Source organism: Rhincodon typus, chromosome 2 (genome assembly GCF_021869965.1).
Source record: "Rhincodon typus isolate 14 chromosome 2, sRhiTyp1.1, whole genome shotgun sequence".
NCBI lineage: Eukaryota > Metazoa > Chordata > Chondrichthyes > Orectolobiformes > Rhincodontidae > Rhincodon > Rhincodon typus.
Window position 1 is genome coordinate 127567274 of NC_063333.1, and position 19617 is coordinate 127586890.

Sequence of the window (19617 nt, forward strand, 5' to 3'; positions counted from 1 at the left end):
CACTCCACACACACACACACACTCACTCCACACACACACACTCTTTCTCTCTCACAGATCACTGATATTTACCCGATAACGTGGAATAATTTCCCAGCTATGTTCTGTACACAAAAGGATAAATCCAACTTGATCATCGTAAAGTGATGGAAGGTATTATTAACAGTACTTTAAAAAACCGTTTGCTCAGCAATAACCTGCTCTTTGATTCGGTGGGTGGGCGTGGGCAGGGGTGTGCCCTCTGACTGGTTACAGTCATACTTGGCATAAAGGAAGATGGTCATGGCTGTTGGAGATCAGTCATCTCAGCTCCAGGAAATCTTTGCAGGAGTTCCTCAGGGTACTGTCCTCACCCCAATCATCTTCAACTGCTTCATCAATGACCTTCTCTCCATCATAAAGTCAGAAATGGGGAGGTTCATCCATGATTTCACAATATTTAGCACAATTTATTAGTCCTCAGAATTTGAAGCAGTCCATGTCCAAATGAAGCAAAACCTGGACAATTCCATATTTGGGCTGACCAATTGCATTAGGTCCTGAGATTTTGAAAGACTTGCAGAGTACACCTGCACATTATGCAGGTCTAAAAGTATATCCATAAAACAAAGGACTAAACCAAACATCTTCCTATAACTTGAGGTACAAAGCAAAATATTTACACAGTCAACGCGACTAGAAAAGTCAGATTGAAATTAAAGCCGAACTCTGCAGAATATTGAGCCTGCTATCATTAGTCAATATCAGAGAAAAACTAAAATCACCTGTGGTTTGTTCACCTTATATGAGCACTCAGTACTACACTGATCACTTTCAAAATTTGAGCAACACTACCAATCAGCGAATACTTTGGAGCAACTTACTATAATAATATTACCATTAGATCAAGGCGTAGGACCCCAATAAGCATCAACAACTATATTCTTATTCTCCGGATTAACTTGATCCCATTCCAAAAAGAAAGCATGCGTGTCACCTGCATCTTCATGCCTTAAAAGATTTCTGGCTTTAATGTTATTTCCAACACAAAAAGTATAACATTGTGGTAGGTTTCTGCAAAATCTCCGATGCTGCTTGGCCTGCTGTGTTCATCCAGCTCTGCACCTTGTTGTCAAAGGAATAAGTAACATTTTTGATCAAGAGTGACTTAGATTTCACATGAACCCAGCACAAACTGCACTGGATTCATGTTTATGAAAGAGGTTAAAAATAATGATCATAATTCTGAAAGAGCAATCACTCTTTGCTTATCTATCTCAGCAAAAGTTTTTAGGGTGCATTTTACCATTACCATGTCGGTTCTCTTTAGATCTGAAATTAAATGGTAGCATTGAGTTCTCAAATGGAGGATTGGATTAATAAAGTAATGGGGGGTTGTTCATTTGAGTGCAGATTTGTAAGCCAGCACCATAGGGAGGATCTGATTACAGACACTCAGCCTCCTGTTACTGAACCATGAAGACAGACAAATGGACATTGCTCTGTCAATAAGATGGAATGCATTTGCTGGTTTACCAGGTAAAGGTAAAGTCAACATAGTCCCACGCTATCTCTACAGAGAGATAACGGATGGTGAGTTTAACCTGAGGGTCACTGTGCCTCAGGCAAGGGGCAAGGTTGAGAAGGTGGGTCTTTCATGGTAACCTCAGTCAGTGTTGGAATTGAACACACTGATTACTCTGCATTGCAAACCAGCTATCCAGCCAACTGAACTAACCGATGCCCCAATCAACAAGCCATACAATGAGTTAGAAGATAAAAGGAAAATGATGAAATTCGTGATGTTGTCCTGAAAGTCCTGCATTTACAATGGAGAGGTGCGACAGTGGACAGTGGCCATCACTGGGGTTCCGCATGACCCCAACTTCTGCCACCGAGCTGCAGTTCACAGACAGTGCCTGTGAGCACGCACACTCTCAGAACCAGCTACAAACCATGACTGATGCATCTCTTGAGATGAATGAGGACCTCACACTAAACATCGTGAAAACAAAGGTTATGTACCAGCCTACTCCTAACACACAACACTGCCGTACCCCGCACCCCCATCAAAATCCTCAGTGAGCCCCTGGAAAATGTGAATCATTCCCCGTACCTCAGAAGCGTCCTCTCAGTATGAGCAGATATTGACAACAAAATCAAGCATTGACTCCAACGTGTTAGCACAGCCTTTGGATGCCTGAGGAAGTGTGTTCAAGATCCGAGATCTCAAACCCAGCACGAAGCACATGGTCTACAGAGCAGCTATGGTTCCCACCCTCCTGTATCCACCAGAAACATGGAGCAAATACAGCAGACACCCTGGACAGTAATCCCCAGCACTGCCTTTGCAAAATCCTGCAAATCCCCCGGCAGGATGAGCATTCTCTCCCAGGCCAATATTCCCAGTATTGAGGCACTGGTCATACATGACCAGCTGCAATGGGCAGGCCGCGTTTTCTGCATGTTCCACACAAGACGGTCTAAACAAGTGCTCTACTCCGAGCTCTGCAATGGTAAGCAAACGGTAGGAAGGTAGAGGAAACATTACAACGACGTCCTGAAAGCCTGTCTAAATAAATACAACACCACCAACACATTACTTGCTGTAAATGCACAAACTGGAGATGAATCACCCGCAAACGTACTCACCACATCGATCATCACGAGCAGAAAATGTGGAAGCGGAGTACAAGCAGCAGAAAACAGCATTCAGAATGCAGAACAGCCCACCCATCTCCCCACCCTCCATCAAACATCACCTGCCCTACCTGGGGCAGAGTCTACAGCTCCAGGACGGGAATAGTTAGCCACCACTGAATGCACCCCACTGGAGTGGAAGCAAGTCATTTTCAACGCTGGGTTTCGACTGGATAACGAAAAAAATTTAGATGATATGGGTGACTCAGTGGCTCAGCTGGCTCCTCCAACTACTTGATCCTGCTTGGTTCCATTCACCCATCACCCCGGTGCTTGCTGAGCTACAATGACCCCTGATCAAACAATACCCTCATCTTAGAAATCTCACCCTTGTTTTTCATATCGCTCCATAGAGTGTCACTGGCCCACTCACTCCTCTCCCTATCCCTTTAAATCTCCTCCAGCCCTACAACTCTTTGAGACATCTGCATTAACTTAGTTCTAGCCTCTCAAGCATCCCAGATGTAAGCCAATCCACCGTTGCTGCCCACGCTCTCAGTTACCCATGGCCTATGGTGCTGAAATCATTCCCCAAACTCCATCTCCCTTTCCTCGAAGATGCTCTTTAAAGCCTGTTTGATTAACTTTTTGACCATTGTCCCTAAAATCGCCTCCTGTGGCTGCATGCCAAGTTTTGCTGTATGAAGAAGCACAGAATCCCTTCAATGTGAAAGTAGGCCATTCATCTCATTGAGTCCACACTGACCCTCCGAACAGCATCCAACCATTCACTTTCATGAAGTGCCTCAGGAGGTTTTACCACATTAAATGTGCTTTACAGATACAAAATTTTTTTAACACAAATAAAGGAAATTTGCAAAAAATAAAAACTATCTGCAATGCTGATGAGAATGAGAGTAGCAAAGGAACATTTTTTGATCAGTTATAACAAAGTTATCTGTGATTATTATTTTTCACAAGCACAAGAAATGTTTGTGACTTCAAACATTTGGAATTGTGTTTTGGTTATGCAATGTTATTATTAGAGCAGGCAGATAAGCAGTAGGGATTAACAAACAGCCTAAAAACAGCAGCAAAACTGAGCTCAATCCAAATTCAGCTAAGCTCATCAAATCCAAATCTAGTCTGACCCAGTAAAAGCACTATTGTGGTCAGCAGCAATGTGAAAATTTGGTTTACTGCCAATGCATGCACATCACCAGGAGATGGTGGGCAGGGAAACAATGCGTCCCAATGCTATCTTTTTTAATGTCGCAACAATGTAAAAATTCTAAGTGCACTTTTATTTGCTGCAAAAATTATCAGTGATTTGTAAAGCCTTAATGATTCTAGTTCTGCATTATCAAAATAATACATGTTTCATACTCAATTTTTTCTGATTTGTTGATTGTACTTATTGACTACAAGACAGTTTCATGGTCTGTCTACTTATAGATTAAACAAAACAATAATTTCTCATATTACAGGTTATTTTTAAAAATCTGTACTAGGCTTTCATAACAAGTTATTCCTAATTCTGTCAATCCCCTTGATCTTCACAATCCATTGTCTAGTGTCCAAACCTTTGGCCTGATGCTAGGCTACTCTCAAAGGGTGCTCCAGCATGGGGGTAAAAATACTGTTTTCTTGAGGACTCTTTTTAAGAATTTCTCTTTTTGATTTTTGGGTGCTGCTTTCTTTCAGGGACTTTTTTTTTATTCTTTATATCACGAGGCAACATCTTCTGTATTCGTGTTGAATTTTATTTTAGGGTTTCCTTCTTTCAACAGACAAGGTTTCAAGAATTCCAAAGACTATTCCTGAAATCTGTGAGCCAGAAATCTGGAACTCAGTATCATTTATAAGTAACATGATTTTAATTTATTACAAATAAATTTTCTGTACTTCATTTCTAAAATGAGAATTCTAAATACTTAGCACTGGGAATGACATTCACATCAATAGCTCTTTCTAAAAGTGAACCACAAGGAGTTAGCACTCTCCAACATTCTTCGATGTTGTCCTGCCAAGTTTCGCCTCAATGCTTTTGTTTAAATTAAGTGGTGAAGCATAGATCAGGACACCGACTTCCAAGGGTCCAATTAGGCAGATTCTGCAGAACCAAGCTAACAAATGACTTAATTCACTTATACTTCAAATTTGATGAATTTTTCCAGTGCACCTCCACACTTTAAATGAGACATAGACTTGATGGAGCAAAGGATCATTGTGATTCTTTGTGCAAATGTCAAAAATGAAGGACAAGTGTTTTATTCTCAGGTGGAGCTGTTTGAATCAACCTTTAAAGAAATCAAAAGCAAAAGGAACTCAAACAGTACCAAGCTCCCAGTGATCAGAATGGTCAGATATTAAGATGTTAATACCTGTTCCAGTGTCTTCCTGTTCTATTAAAGCTTTACTGTTCATATTTCAGAGACATTTTGTGGGATTAGCATTAGGAAGCCTAATAAAGCTTAATTGTAAATTTACTGGACAGTGACTCCTTTAAGGGGACCCAAATGTTTTCAAATTAATTGGTAGTTCATTACGGGCTCTCAAACTCCTAACTTGCTATCTCTTTCTTCCTCTTTACCTATACTGTTGATGAAGGGGGTCTTCAACAAATTTTGGTACCGTCAACACTTTGTTACTGGGTTTCCAGCCACCTCCTTGTTTTTTGTTGCCTTCATCTCTTCCACTGTCTCTCAAAGTGATTTGTAATGGTGTAGGCCGACAATCTACTACATGGTGGCAGCGGGACACACCAGAATAACTGGTCCAGCTTCTCTAATCACAAGCTCCCTCCCTCCTGCTGCTCTTCCATCATATATTCTGGGTTGAATTTTTTGGCTAACTGTGAGCTGCATCATGGCATTTCTCACCACGAGGCCTAGCTGGATTTCTTGCCATATCTTACCCAAACCTGCCTTATTATCAACACACCCTGGCCCAGCAGTATTCCTCATGGTCCACTCTATCCTATCTTACCAAGTGCTATTCGCAGACCAACTCTCCACTCACTGGGCTTCTACCAAAAGACCAGCCTCCCTGGTGCCCCTGCTATATTTAAAGGACTGCTATGCAGCCAGATGAGCACTGACATTCAGAAGGTGCCCTGCTCATTGACGGACAGATTATGAATATGTCGGAGAGGGTTGATGATGCCACCATTCTCCAACAGGGACCTGGTGGAGGGGATGGTGCAAAGGAAGGGGATCTTTTGCTCGGAGGAAGGGGAGAAGAAGCTGTGCGACAAGGTTATGGCAGCCTGTTTCAAGCTATTTGACCTCAGGTGGGTATCATACCAGCAGCATCCCATCTCCTCAATGGAGCTGTCACTCAATAGAGTGCCTGGCCTCTGATTTTTTTTAAAAAAATAATTCACGGGATGTGGGTGTTGCTGGCTAGTACTGCCCATCCTTAATTAAAAGTCAAACACATTGCTGTGGGTCTGGAGTCACATGTAGGCCAAACCAAATAAGGATGACCTATTTCCTTCTCTAAAGGACATTAGTGAACCAGATGATGTGTTAATGACAGTTGAAGTGGTTACATGGTCACCATTAGTCTAGCTTTTTAATTCCAGATTTAAAAGGATTTAATTCAAATTTCACCACCTCTCATAGAAATATAAAATCCCAATAGTGTGGAAAGGGGCCAGTCGGACCATAGAGTTTTCACCAACCCTCCGAACAGCATCCCACCCAGAACCAGTCCCCAACCTATACCTGTAACCCCATATTTCCCAAGGCTAATCCATCTAACCTGCACCTCCCTGGACACTAGGAGGCAATTTAGTATGGCCAATCCACCTATCTTGCACATCTTCGGTGGGATTCATAGTTGGATTCAAAACATTCTCAGCCCATTAGCCTGGAGTTCTGGATTACTCGTTCAGTAACTTTACCACTACACCATCTCTTCACCTGTCTGGTAGCTCTTAGCCCCTGGGGTCCTTGATTTTCTGGGACAAGTCTCACTGTTGTCCTGAGAAATGCCTGAATGGCAAATAGAGATGTTGCAGGGATCTCACTGCTTCTCTAGCTAGTGGCCAAAAGCTCCATTGCTTCCAAAAGATACTGCCATGTGCTCAGATTCCCATCCTCCTGGTGAGTTAGTTTAAAGTCTCCCTAACTGCTCTGGAAACAGCAAAAAAACCACAGTACTGATTGCTGCAGGGAGGATGACTATTTCCTGGACTGTATAAGGGCAGAGTTGGAATAAAAAAGGGTTTTCTGAGAGTTTCAGAGCTGGAGCAGATAACAGAGTCATGGAAGGGCCAGGACATGAAGGGAGTTGAAAACAAGGAAGAAAACGTTAAAGGTAAGACATTAGTTGAACAGCAGTCAAAGCAGGTCAACAGAGGTGATGGGGAAAACAGACTTGCTACAGATCAAGACACAAGGGCAAAGTTTTTGATGATTTGGTGTTTACAAGGGGTAGAATGTGAGAAACCAGCCAGTGGTGGAAATGTGGAGCTTGCTAACACAAGGAGTAGCTGAGACAAATAGAAAATGTCACATTATTGTATTATTTGTAAAGAAATAGGATCTAATCATCATCCAAATATACATCCTGGATGCCACATTTACTACTGCATTGCAGTCAGGTGCCGATCAACAGTATATCAGTCCATCAAGCACATGCAATGAAGCTATAACATTTTCACGCAGCATGTGATTATTTACGGTAACTAGAAAACATAATAGTATAGAATTATTTAAGGGCTAGATAAATACTTGAGGAAGAAATAACTAAAAGGATTAGCAGTTGGTTTTGTAAAGTAGGCTAATAGAGGTTCTATCATGACAATGGATCATAACCCCACAGTGTATTATGGTATATCAAAATTTTAAGTACAACATGTTTTTTTTTAAAGAGACAAAGAAGCCAACAGATGGCTTAGGATGTAAAGTCAGTGGTTGTCTAAAATCCTTTTGTGTCTTACAGTAAAAGAATCATGGAATGTTGCACCTTAAGAGTGTCAAGATGACTTCAGACAGCAACACTTCAAAGAGAGTTGCCATTCAAAAACTGAACTGAATTCTCCTGTAGATTGTGTCCCAGGCTGTGAACATGATTTGAGTTGACAGAAAGGTAATTCTTGGTGAAAGATATGTTTATGTTTTATCCCTCCTGAAAAGGAGCTTAAAACCAATTGCTTGCCCTGATCTCTGTGTATTAGTGTGCTATGCAGGGCCACAGATAAGAAGGTTTCACTAGATGCCTCTGGATGTACAGATAAAAGGAAACAAGGTCTCTTTCTGATTGCTGAAAACAAGTCCAAGAATCACCACTAAGAATCTCCAAACAGCCATCCAACTGTCAAAGTCAGCACTATGAGAATCATCCACATTTACAATCTCAATGTTTCACACTACGTGTCATGGGCAAGCCAAAGACTGATTCAGATTGTTTTTAAAGTTTTAGTTTCTGGACTCGCCTTTGATTTCTAATTTGTGTGCATGTGTCACATTTTATTAATTTTTTTTCGTGGCTTATTAAGATAATGAACATTGCATTTAGCAGCTCTTTTCAGTCAAACTGGATTTGAAATATTATCTCTATTTCTGTTTCCACTGATGCTGCCAGACTTGCAGAGTTTCTTTAACACTTTTTGTTTTTATTTCATATTTCCAGCATCTGTAGTATTTTGCTTTTGGATAATAAATTCTCTCCTTTTTACCTCAAGAAAACCCGGTTAAATTAGTTCCTTTTAAAACATAAATATATTTGGACTGGGAATAGGAATCCCTGGGAGGAAGGATAATTTTAAAATTAATTTTGTTGCAACAAACTGAGGGTGGGGTTGAGCAAAGTAGTGTCGCCTTGTTTACCCTTCCTCACCGAGGAACATAACTATTTTGGGGAATGGGGGTGTTATCCCATCCAGCATTGTCACAAATTGAGGACTGTTGTTGAGGGACGGGTCATAAAATTCAAGTGCAGTATCAACACTGGCATAGATCAGTCAGACTGAATGGTCTCAAATCTGTCCTGTAAAATCTGTTATGTAGTCAAATAACCAAGGTTTGTAGGTTGCTAATACAGATCATTTATGCTAACAAAAGCAAAACGGTATAAAATCCACAAATGCGGAAATTGCCCCAAACCTCTGGAACAGAATATTTTTAATACATTTTTAAAATACAGTTTTTTCACTCATTCATTCATTCATGTAACACCATCTTCATTTATCCACTTTAATATTATGCTGCGCATTCCACATTAGTATAGACTGCCCTCTATTGTTCAACATGGCTTATGCATACCTCTGGGATATGGGTTCCTTTTCTCTCTTACCAAGCTGCTGTTGTATTTTGTGAGTGATGAAGCTGACCAGATGGGAGGGGTAACTGCATAGAAATATTAGGAGTAGACATCTTAGCTGATTTTCTGCTCATCACTGAAGGACGGTGGCCAAATTAGCATCTTTGTGGCCATGGCAACTAGGGTTTCATAATTTTCGTTTTTATGGCTCAGAGGTTTAATGCATAAACATGCAGAAACATTGAATGAATGAACGAATGATTTATTGTCACGTATATTTTACAGTGAAATACAATAAAATAGAGTAAAATGCTTTCAATTGTCGCCATAATCTGGCGCCATTTTGATAGTTAAAGAATAAAAGACAATGAAAAGATGTGGCTTAAATAGAAGTCCATCTATGTACAAGTTTTGAGCTGGCTCAGACCACCTCATCAGACCCAACCAGGCCAGGCCCGCTCTCCCCCTGCCGAAGACACCAATAAAGGCTTTTAAAAAGAAAGGAAAAATTATCATCTTCTGTTTTTAATCTCACAAATATCCAGCATCCATTTTCACTGTAGCTCACGTAAAGAAATCCAAAACTCTCCTGAAGGCATTTAAATATCAAAAGGGTAACAGTAAAGGAAATGAGGAATCAAAAGGAGGCCTAGGCATAAAGGCAGAGGCTGAGGTACCAAATGAAAACTTTGCAATTTTCTTTACCAAGTAGAAGATGCTGCTGAGACACAATGAAAGAGGTTACAGTTCAGGCACTGGATGGACTAAAGTTGATACGGAGGAGGTATGAGAAAGAATAGCTTTCTTCAAGTAGATAAATCACCAGGTGAGAAAATATGAAGATACTGAAGGAAGTAAGAGTGATCATAAACTTCCTATCTTCTTTAGATATAGAGGTAGTATCAAAAGACTGGAGAACTGGAAATATTTCACCTTCTGCCCTATAACCATTCTACCACCTGGAGTTCATTATGAGGAATTAAAGCAAACATAGAAAGGCAAGTGATAATGGGATTCTGTTGATATGCATGTCATTAGTAATCTTTAATGTAATACTGTCTTATAGCTATTATTCTGTATTCAATTTTAAGTTTACAATTCAACAAGTGTCATTCTGCACTTTTCTTTATCCGTTTAATTCAAGTTACAAATCCCCAGAATGTCGTAGTTGGCCTATATTTATACTCACACATCTTCCTGTAAAGCCTGAAGAGTTGCTTCAATTTCAGACTCCGTAATTTCCTCATCCATCATTGCTAAGTAGATATACAGAGGCTTGAAGGTTTCAAAAGAGATGTGGGCAGCACCTCCCGTTGGGTCAGTTGTTAGGATTTCACAGGCATATTTCAGGGCACTGAATAGAGACTTTAGAAGAATTTTATGTATGTATACATATCTCTACAAAATGTGATCATAGTGTTCTACTGATGTTTATATCATTAGTATCTCTCAATGTAGTACATTGCGAACAGTGTCTTTGGAATTAACAACTCTGCAGCTGACAAAGGTTAGCAGCATTTCCCTGAATAAATGACTATCCATTATAAGCAAGGCTGATATAAACGGTGGTAACTATAATAGAAAACCTCAATACAGCACGCAATTAATACTGTACTACAATAAGATTTGCTGAATATGCAAAAGTGACACAAGTAAATGTCAAGTTGACTCCAACCTCAGCAACATTTTCCAAGTCCCACTTGTTCCCATCTTGGTAAAAAGGATTCTAACAATCTGTACATTGGATTACTAATTGGACAAATAGGGAGAAGTAAATCATTTCAATGGTGGTATGAAACAGTTGTGAGTGATGGCCTCATTCAGGTCTCAGTTTTAGCACTCGCTCCCTGCCATGTATGACATATAGATAAGGTATGGGCAGAATTTTAGAGTGAGAACCGTGCCATTAGGGTCAAATAGAGGTCCCTACCTAATAAGGCTGGAAAACAATTCACCGGAATTGGACAAAACTAACCCTAAGGTTCAGAGGAAGGGTCACTGGACCCGAAACGTTAACTCTGATTTTTTTCTTCACAGACGCTGCCAGACCTGCTGAGCATTTCCAGCAGCTTCTGCTTTTGCCCCTAATTTACAGCATCCGCAGTTCTTTCAGTTTTCGTCTGTGTGGAGTCTGTCTGCATGGGTTCCCTCTGGATCCTCCAGTTTTCTCCCACAGTCCAGAGATGTGCAGGTTAGGTGGACTGGCCATGCTAAATTGCCCGTAGTGTCCAGGGATGTATAGGTTAAGTGAATTAGTCATGGGAAATGCAGGGTTACAGGGTAAGGGTTGGGGGGGTGGGGTGGGTGGTGGTTCTGGGTTGGATGATCTTCAGAGGGTTGGTGTGGAGTCGATGGGCTGAACTATCTGCTTCCACACTGTAAAGATCCTATGATTCCCAAGCTATTAGACACCTTCTTCTTGACATGCCCTCTCAGCAACTTTTAAACTAAAATAAAAGCGAAAGCCGACAAGACCACTATCACAGGGGAAAATCCTCTCCACAGATTGGCCAATGGCCACAGCTGAAGGTGGGTGGAAAGAGTGAGGCCACCTATCCTTGATGCCTCACAAGCCTGGAACCCTTTCAACAACTAGCCTTAACTGGCCATGTGCTCGCTTCAATTTGTTAGCCACTGCTTGAGGATATGCATCACCGGGAAAATGGTGCAGGATTAAAATGGTCCTGGCTATCTGGCACACCACCATGGTATGGAAAAGTCTGAACGTGGAATGGTAAACTATAGAAAGTGGAGAAATGGAAGACAATTGGGCTAACATACAGTGAACAGGGAAGTTTCATACAAGAAAAAAAATTTGCATTCTTTTTAACAGAATTTTGATCCTATGACACAGGCAATGGCCGATACTGGATGTTAAATTCAAGACTGATGAAGAGCATGATTGATGATCATATTCTGGGAATAGCATGGCTCCTTTCCCACCAAAAGGAAGAATAATATATTTTAAAAACTGCTGAGAATAGCAGAACGGATATGGAAAACTCCTTTGTACTGAAGCAAATGAGAATTTATGGCTCAAGATATCCAGAGATAAAATAAATCACAGGATTAAATAAAGGATGATTCTATATCTGCAGACTGTCTCTCCTTCCAACCCAATGAACAAGATTTCAACACCTCCTTCCCTTCGTATTTTCCCCCTTTTGCTTGGCATCATATAATTACCCTTAAATTGTGCTTTTTTAGAGTTCCCATTCCTGCTGCACATCCACCTTTATCATCTGATAAAGAGACTGAAAAACTGGCACTTTTCCTGGAAAGGCTGTAGAAGACAATGTCAATCTAACTAAGATTAATTATATGGGAACTATGGTTTTGAATCAACAGCTGCTTAAATCAGTTAATCAAGACAAGATTACCTTTTCTTCAAAAGTAATATTTTATAATTTACTTCTTGTTTTAGATTACTTTGACATTCAAACAGGAAACATTTAATTACGAATGGTGAATGTTTGCTGCTGAATGCCAGGATTGTGAAACTCCATCGTCTGACTGGAATGTAACACTGACGACTTGATTCAACGGTTCAACTTAATTCAATGATTGTCAAATGTTTGGAGCTTACTGATATTCTGAGAGGTGCTAGCTAAACACAAATTCTTTATGAATGCACTTTATAAATGTGTGAGTTTCATAAATTTCTGATTACATTTGCAGTATTTTAAAAAGATATTAGAACAGGGTGTTAGACAGAAAGAAACGAAACACCTCCAGGGTCAACAGCACTACGCTGGGTCATAAGCCATAGACACACCAGTGAACAAAGGCTTGAATATTTTATAGATAATGTGAATACTCTAAAACAATCTATTGTCTTATGTTAAGGCAATACATGAAAGTGGACAGTTTCAATCAAATTGACCATTATCATATTATTATCAAATTATATTTTAATTAAGATGGGATGAAACATAGGAATAGTTAAAGAATGGCTCCAGAGCCATTTCCTAAGTACATCATTCATCCTGTAGACAATTAGAGACTATTCCTGTATCAGGCTGGGAATTAGCCTTGCTTTTAGGGGCAATTCTTGGGGCATGTACCTCTGTCCACAATTTGGGCTCCTGTCAGCAGTATTTTGCCTCAAGGAAGGAAATAGTTCCTTTTCATGACCATAAATTTTCAAGTCTGTCCACTGTTACTATAAATATAACATTTTGGATCTTTTGTCAGACAGTTAAATGGTCCTTAGTTGTTAGATGAGTGCACTGTTTGTTTTACAGTACTTAACAGAATTTGAGTTTAATGATTAACTCAGTGTATTAGTCTTGCCCAATGGATATATTGCTGTGGAATTTGAAATATCTAAGCTAAACAAATTGAAGAGGTGAATTCAAAACTTGATTAGGCTTGCACAAACAAATTGAATAAGTATTAATTACCTAGACATCCTTTCCAAACTTATAAGTCCTAGTGCTCCAATGCAATAAATTTTTTAAATGTCGTGCTTGTCCACAAGCTCCTTTGTGGCCTTTCTCACTCTGTGACCTTCTCCCAGCTTATATCCAAACCCATGCCTTTGTTTCATCACTGGCAGCCAAATTTTCAGTTGTCTTTGTTCAAAAAGGGAATAGATTTGTATTGCTATCATTTGATTAGGATGTATGTAAATATCTTAATCTGTTGAATGCTAACTTCCTCAGGCAGTCACCTGGGTTGCCCATTCATAAAATCCGAGAAAAATATAGAGATCCATAAAGACACCAGGAGCATATCATTTGAAACTTTAAGTTCTTTTATGCAATTTTGAGGACCCTACAACTCTCTTCCCATTGGGATGGAAGCCACAAAATTCCTTCTACTCTTTTATTCTGTTTATCAGAGTGGCAGGATATATCTTGAGATTTTCTCCCCCATTAAGAGCTCCCAATTAAATCGAAGCATCTTTTCATAGAAAAGTTCATAGAATCCCTACAGTGTAGAAACAGGCCCTTCCACCCAGCAAGTCCACACTGACCCTCAGAGCATCCCACCCAGACCCATCTCTCTATAATCCACCTAATTTACACCTCTATAACCCACCTAATCTACACATCCCTGAACACTGTGGGCAATTTAGCATGGCCAATCCACCTAACCTGCACATCTTTGGACTGTGGGAGGAAACCAGAGCACCCGGAAGAAACTCACGCAGACACGGGGAGAACATGCAAACTCCACACAAACAGTCGCTTGAGGGTGGAATCGAACCCGGATCCCTGGCGCTGTGAGGCAGCAGTGCTAACCACTGAGCCACCGTGCTGCCTGAAAGGATGACCAAAATACTTGCCTTGGTCTTTGGGCAGCAATTTAAAACATGCCCTGAAATTCTCTTCTTCTTAATGGTTGTCAAGCCCTTTAGTGTAAACTTAAACTAGTCATTGGAGTTATACTATTATACGGTCTAGAAATCGTTGTTTACTGACATCAGTGTTAAATGATGTAATACACTTATTATGAACATCATATTTATCACTTCAATTCATGCCGTTTATTATAACTCTTTGTTTGGTTATTAGCACAAACTAATACTGCAGAAAATAAGAAATTCAACAGGTAATGCACCATATGATGTTCTTTGAATGTATGATGAATATTTCATTGTCTACTTGGCTCATAGCTTCGCTGTTTTAGGCATTTAAGATCTGTGTTAGTTGTATAGATATAAACAGTTTACAAAATTATACGTACCCCACCCAAATCACTGCAAGCAAGTGCCAAGAATTTCATCCATTCAATCTCATCCTCTAAATTGCCCAGGTGCAGAATCTTTTGTAGTTGTTGGTATGGCAATCCTAGGTCTTTCCATTTTTCCACTAACTCAACCTCATGAACAACATGCTTTGGAGAGAGCTAGAGCACATAGGTACATGCTTTTAGATATTGATTGTTCAGTACAGCAATATTTAAAAACCGTCACAATTGTAAACCAAAAGTCAGTTCATATCTAATAGCAATCTAATACAGCTACTACAAACGGGTTTGGACAAATATAAAAAGGGAAGGAACATTCCTTTAATTATTGAGGTATTCTCATTCATTAAGATATAGGTTGAGGCAGAAGGCCCTTCAGCCCACTTAATCTTAACCCATTATAGCACTTAGTTTCTTTTTTTTATTCAATATTCTGGCCCAACCACCCTTCCTAGCAATCTGTTCAATACTCTACTTATAAAGAATGACTACCTAATAATGGTCCTAAATTTAGAATTGAAATATTGGCAATGAAGATAAAGACCACCTATTTCAATGCCAGAAAACATAATTGTCATTAATTTTCACACAAAGGATTCAAACTGAATTATTCTGCTGAGGTTTTCTCTAATCTGTGATCAACACAAGACTCTCAACTGCATTCGCCGCATGTAATGTGGTCCCACCTCATGGTACCTCTGGACAAGTCAAATCCCAGAATGAAACCTGACCTGATAGATTACATAGTTAATTTTTATTTGGTTAGTTAATGTGGTAGTTAGTCACAAACATATTCACTCAAGACTGCAAGTATTCTTTAACAACAGAATATATATTTATTACAAAAATAGAAAAGAAACAAAATAATTAATGTTGACATATAATAGTTAGAAAGATCCGAACCGAAACAGCAAAATAAAGTTTCTATCTGTTCTTCAAAGCTATCTCCAACAGAAACTGAAGTCCAGAGAAATTATACTGTTATCACAACTCTAAGTTTCTACTTAATCGACTCCTAACTCAAGCCGGAATGGCTTCCCCATAACCTGAGGGCCACCCAGCCAAACAATATAGATAATTTGGAAGACAGTTTAGAAAGATCTTAACACAAACAGCAAGGGCAAACAAAATCCCTGCATCCAATCTGCCCAGCCCTGTCAACTAAAAACTGGGAACATTTAATGAGTATAAATGCAAGCAGGGAATTATAGTCATTTTTGGCAGTGACAGTGCATATTTTCAGATTTTTTTTAAAACAACGGTCTTGAAAAATATTCTTTAACATTCTAGTATAGTACCTGATTATGCAGAATTTTTAGAAGTCCTGGTGTAAGACCAGTGTTATTTTTCTGAGTTGCCACTGGCATTTCATACCGTTCCTTCACTGGAAGGGTTTCACCTTTAGACAATGCTGAAAAGTACCTAAATTAACAAGTGATCAGAAAGTGACATTAATTTCAGCTATATAGCAAACTATAGGATAGTTGTGAATGCACCATTTTGTCATTGGAAGAAGGGAGTATTTCTGATAGAACCCCTCATGCATTTTCTATATTTTTTCTTTTAAAGTTACCACTGTGACTCCCCGGGCATAGCTGAGACGGAAGGACTGCAAATTCTATTCTTACTCAGAGCAAAAACGATTCACCAATGGACGTCCTTCTTGCAGGAAAGGGGCAGTAATGAAACTAATGGTTTTAGTTTACTTAAAATGTTTGTGTGCTTTCATTGTGATTGATGTTCTCCCACCTTTGGAAGCTATGCCTTCATCGGCATCTAAACCACATATTCTGGAATTCCTTCTATCAGTCTAACAGTCTCCCCATCTGCTGCAAGTCCAGGTCCTACCTCATCCCTCCTAATAACTTTCATTTATATTTTTCAACTCAAGCCACACTGAAGTACCGCGGGATAGATTTTACATTAAAGGCACGAGATAGGTGAAAGTTCTTGTTGTTGCTAATAATATTAAGGGCTATGGAATGTCAGATAGAGACCGGCCAATTTCTAATTATCAGTGACATCAAGGGATTATGGGAAAGCATGACAGAATGGCATTGTGGTAGGTGATCAGCCATAATCTAGAATGACAGAGCAGGCACAAGAGGCTGAATGGCCCACTGTGGCTCCTATGTTTTTTGAACATTCAAATGTCATGACATCACAATTTTAATTTATGCCCACTAGCTCAGGTTGAATTTTGAAGTCATATAATGAAATGGCCATCTAAAGATGAAGTAAATTGGAGAGTAACTCATTCTGCGCTAGGTACATTGTGTGTGTGAAATATGTGCTGCTCGGCTTTAGACTTCAGAAGGAGCAAAAATCCAGTTCCAGTGAGACAAGATAAGATTCTCCAGAACAAATGAAGACTAATTAAAACTGAAGATAGAAATTATATTAATATGAGACCCAAACCAATCTCAGATTAAATTAACAACTTGTAAGAGAAGGCCAGGCAATGACTGCATCATTACAGCAAACAGTATAAATTAAGGCAGCAAAATGTCACAAGAGGGTTATCAAATAAAACACTGAGTGATTTAATAAATTATTAGAACAGGTGTCCAAACCCCTGATCAGACAGATAGGTTTTAAGGAGAATCTTTTTGGTGGACAGAAATGTAGAGAGGCTGAGAGGTTTAGGGAGGAAATTTCAGAGCTCAGGTCCTAGACAACTACATTTGCAAATGTTGATGGAGGGCAATTAAAGTGAAGAGGTGGAGGAGGCCAAAATTGGTGGAATGCTGAAATCTGAATTGTAGAGGTGGAGAACGTTATCACAAAAGGGACGGAGAGACCCAGAGGGATTTGAAAATAAATGGTAACTTTAAATTAATTTCCTGACTGTCAGTCACTGTAGCTCTGCCAGCGCAAGAAAAGTAGTTGAGTGGTACTTGATATGATTTAGGGAATTGGCAACAGAGAAATGGATAAGCTTAAGTATAAGGAATAGCCAAATATAAAGATAGAATGAATGAGGGATTCAACGGTAGACAAGCTGAAGCAAGGAAGGAGATGAACAATATGACAGAAGCGAAAGCAGGCTGTCTTGGCGACAGACAAGGTTAGCAGATTAGCTGACTCTGGCTGAAGTAGGAATGTAAACAGTCTGGTTCAACATCAAACAATGACCAAGAAAAGGCAGCAACTTGCTCACCTACTCTGAAGCTGAAAAAGACTTTAGGGATAACATAAACACCTTATCCATACAATGCGTATTTTGTTAAATAGATAATGCCTCAACTGAACAAACATTTTAACTACATTTTTTTTATTCCTCCATATAAGAATAGTTATGCAATTTAAGAACTGAGTGGCATGAAAAACAATGTGAAGAGCGAAATATTTTCAAGGATGCACACAGCAGCATGTTGAAGAGTTAAAGTCTCTGAAGGGTGGAAAAGAGGAGAGGCCAGCTAGGAAAGGAATAAAAAGCTTGGGTTAGAAGGAGATAATGATGTGGGTGAGAGATTCAGCAGTAGGCAGGTTGTGGCCAAGGCAGAGACAAGTCATGATAAACACCTAAGTAGCTGTTCTTTAAAGTGAGAGGGTTTCAATCAATTTGTTATTACACACCTCTGGAGGGACTTGAACCCAGGCTTCTTAGTCCAGAGGTAGGCATACTACCAATGTAGCACAAGAGCCCCTCTAAAGTAGCAAGTCTGCAGTCTCTTACTGGGAATTGAACCAGGGCTGTGGTGGTGAAAGCGTCAAACACTGACCACCAAGGCAGCTTCTGCGAGAATATACGGGGTCAGGAACTCAGATTAAGGTCAAAACATAAAAGAGACATAACAGATTTAAGGTAATTACAGAGCCTGGATTTTGTACGATGGAACCTTTTGTCATTTAATCTCTCCTGCTCGCCACCCAATCAGACACTTCCATTTGTTTTACTAATTTCCAACCCCCCTGACCTTCATTTGCTCAAAACCTATTATGGTTTCCACCTTTCTGAGTTAAAGGCCTGAAATATTGAGCATCTTTCCACACATGCTGCCTTACCTGCCGAGTACTTCCACTGTTTAAAACTTGTTTTGTATCTAACTTTTTTTTTTGTTCCAATGAGAGATTTTCAAGCCAGAAGGTTACCTATGTTTCTCTTCACAGATGCTGACTGAACTGCTGAAAATTTCCCAGCATGTTCTGTTTTAATTCTATTCTTTTACAATCTTGGCTTTTCAACCTGATGTCTCAAATACAACAAGACATGCCATTTTGAACCTGCTGGCTGATATAGATATTTATATAGGTGTTACTCACGCAGCAGACCACTGGAGAACATCACGTGGCTGGGTCCGGATGGCAGCTTTTGTAAACTGCTTTAAAATGTCCGGGAACTCAGGTGGGATTTCAATCTGCTGAGCGCAGAACATAACATCAGGAAGTGGCATGGCTGCTGTAAAGAAGAATTAAAATGAAAGACACCAGGTAGAAAAGGAACACATCAGGGAAGCACAAATCAGAACTACACCTAAAATCCAGAATTACAGTTGTGATCTCCAAGTCATTTTCGCACAAACCACATTAAGATTGTCTGATGATGTGAATCAAGCAATGTGATTAAAACAGAAAAGTGAAAATTTAGTGCTCAAACCATACATACGTAAGGAGGCCATTCAGCCCGCTGTGTCTGTGCTGGGTTGCTTCAAGAGCAATTGACATAGTGCCATTCCCCTGCCTTTCTGTCTTTAGATAGTGATGTAATTTATTAAAAAGCATGATTGAGTCTGCCTCTATCATACTCATAGAGTTATAGAGTCATAGAGACGTACAGCATGGAAACAGACCTTTCAGTCCGACTTGTCCATGCTGACCAGATATCCTATATAAATCTAGTCCCATTTGCCAGCATTTGGCCCACATCCCTAAAACCCTTCCTATTCATGTACCCATCCAGATGTCTTTTAAACGTTGTCATCGTACCAGCCTCCACCACTTCCTCTGGCAGCTCATCCCATATATGCACCACCCTTTGCGTGAAAAAGGTGCACCTTGGGTCCTTTTTTTATCTTTGCCTTTTCACCTTAA

The 19617-nt window shown here is 39.8% G+C and overlaps 1 protein-coding gene across 1 annotated transcript in view; it reads right to left on the bottom strand.

Annotated features, from left to right (window-relative positions):
• Positions 1-18982, bottom strand: part of ropn1l (rhophilin associated tail protein 1-like) — a 25581-nt gene extending 6599 nt beyond the window's left edge. Inside the window, exons 1-4 of the mRNA XM_048615317.1 lie at positions 18850-18982; positions 15882-16005; positions 14581-14742; positions 10079-10254 (exon numbers count right to left, since the gene is read on the bottom strand). Of these exons, the coding sequence (XP_048471274.1) occupies positions 10079-10254; positions 14581-14742; positions 15882-16005; positions 18850-18980 (593 nt within the window). The 5' untranslated portion in view covers positions 18981-18982. The remainder of the gene's footprint in view (positions 1-10078; positions 10255-14580; positions 14743-15881; positions 16006-18849) is intronic.
• Positions 18983-19617: the final 635 nt, after the last annotated feature.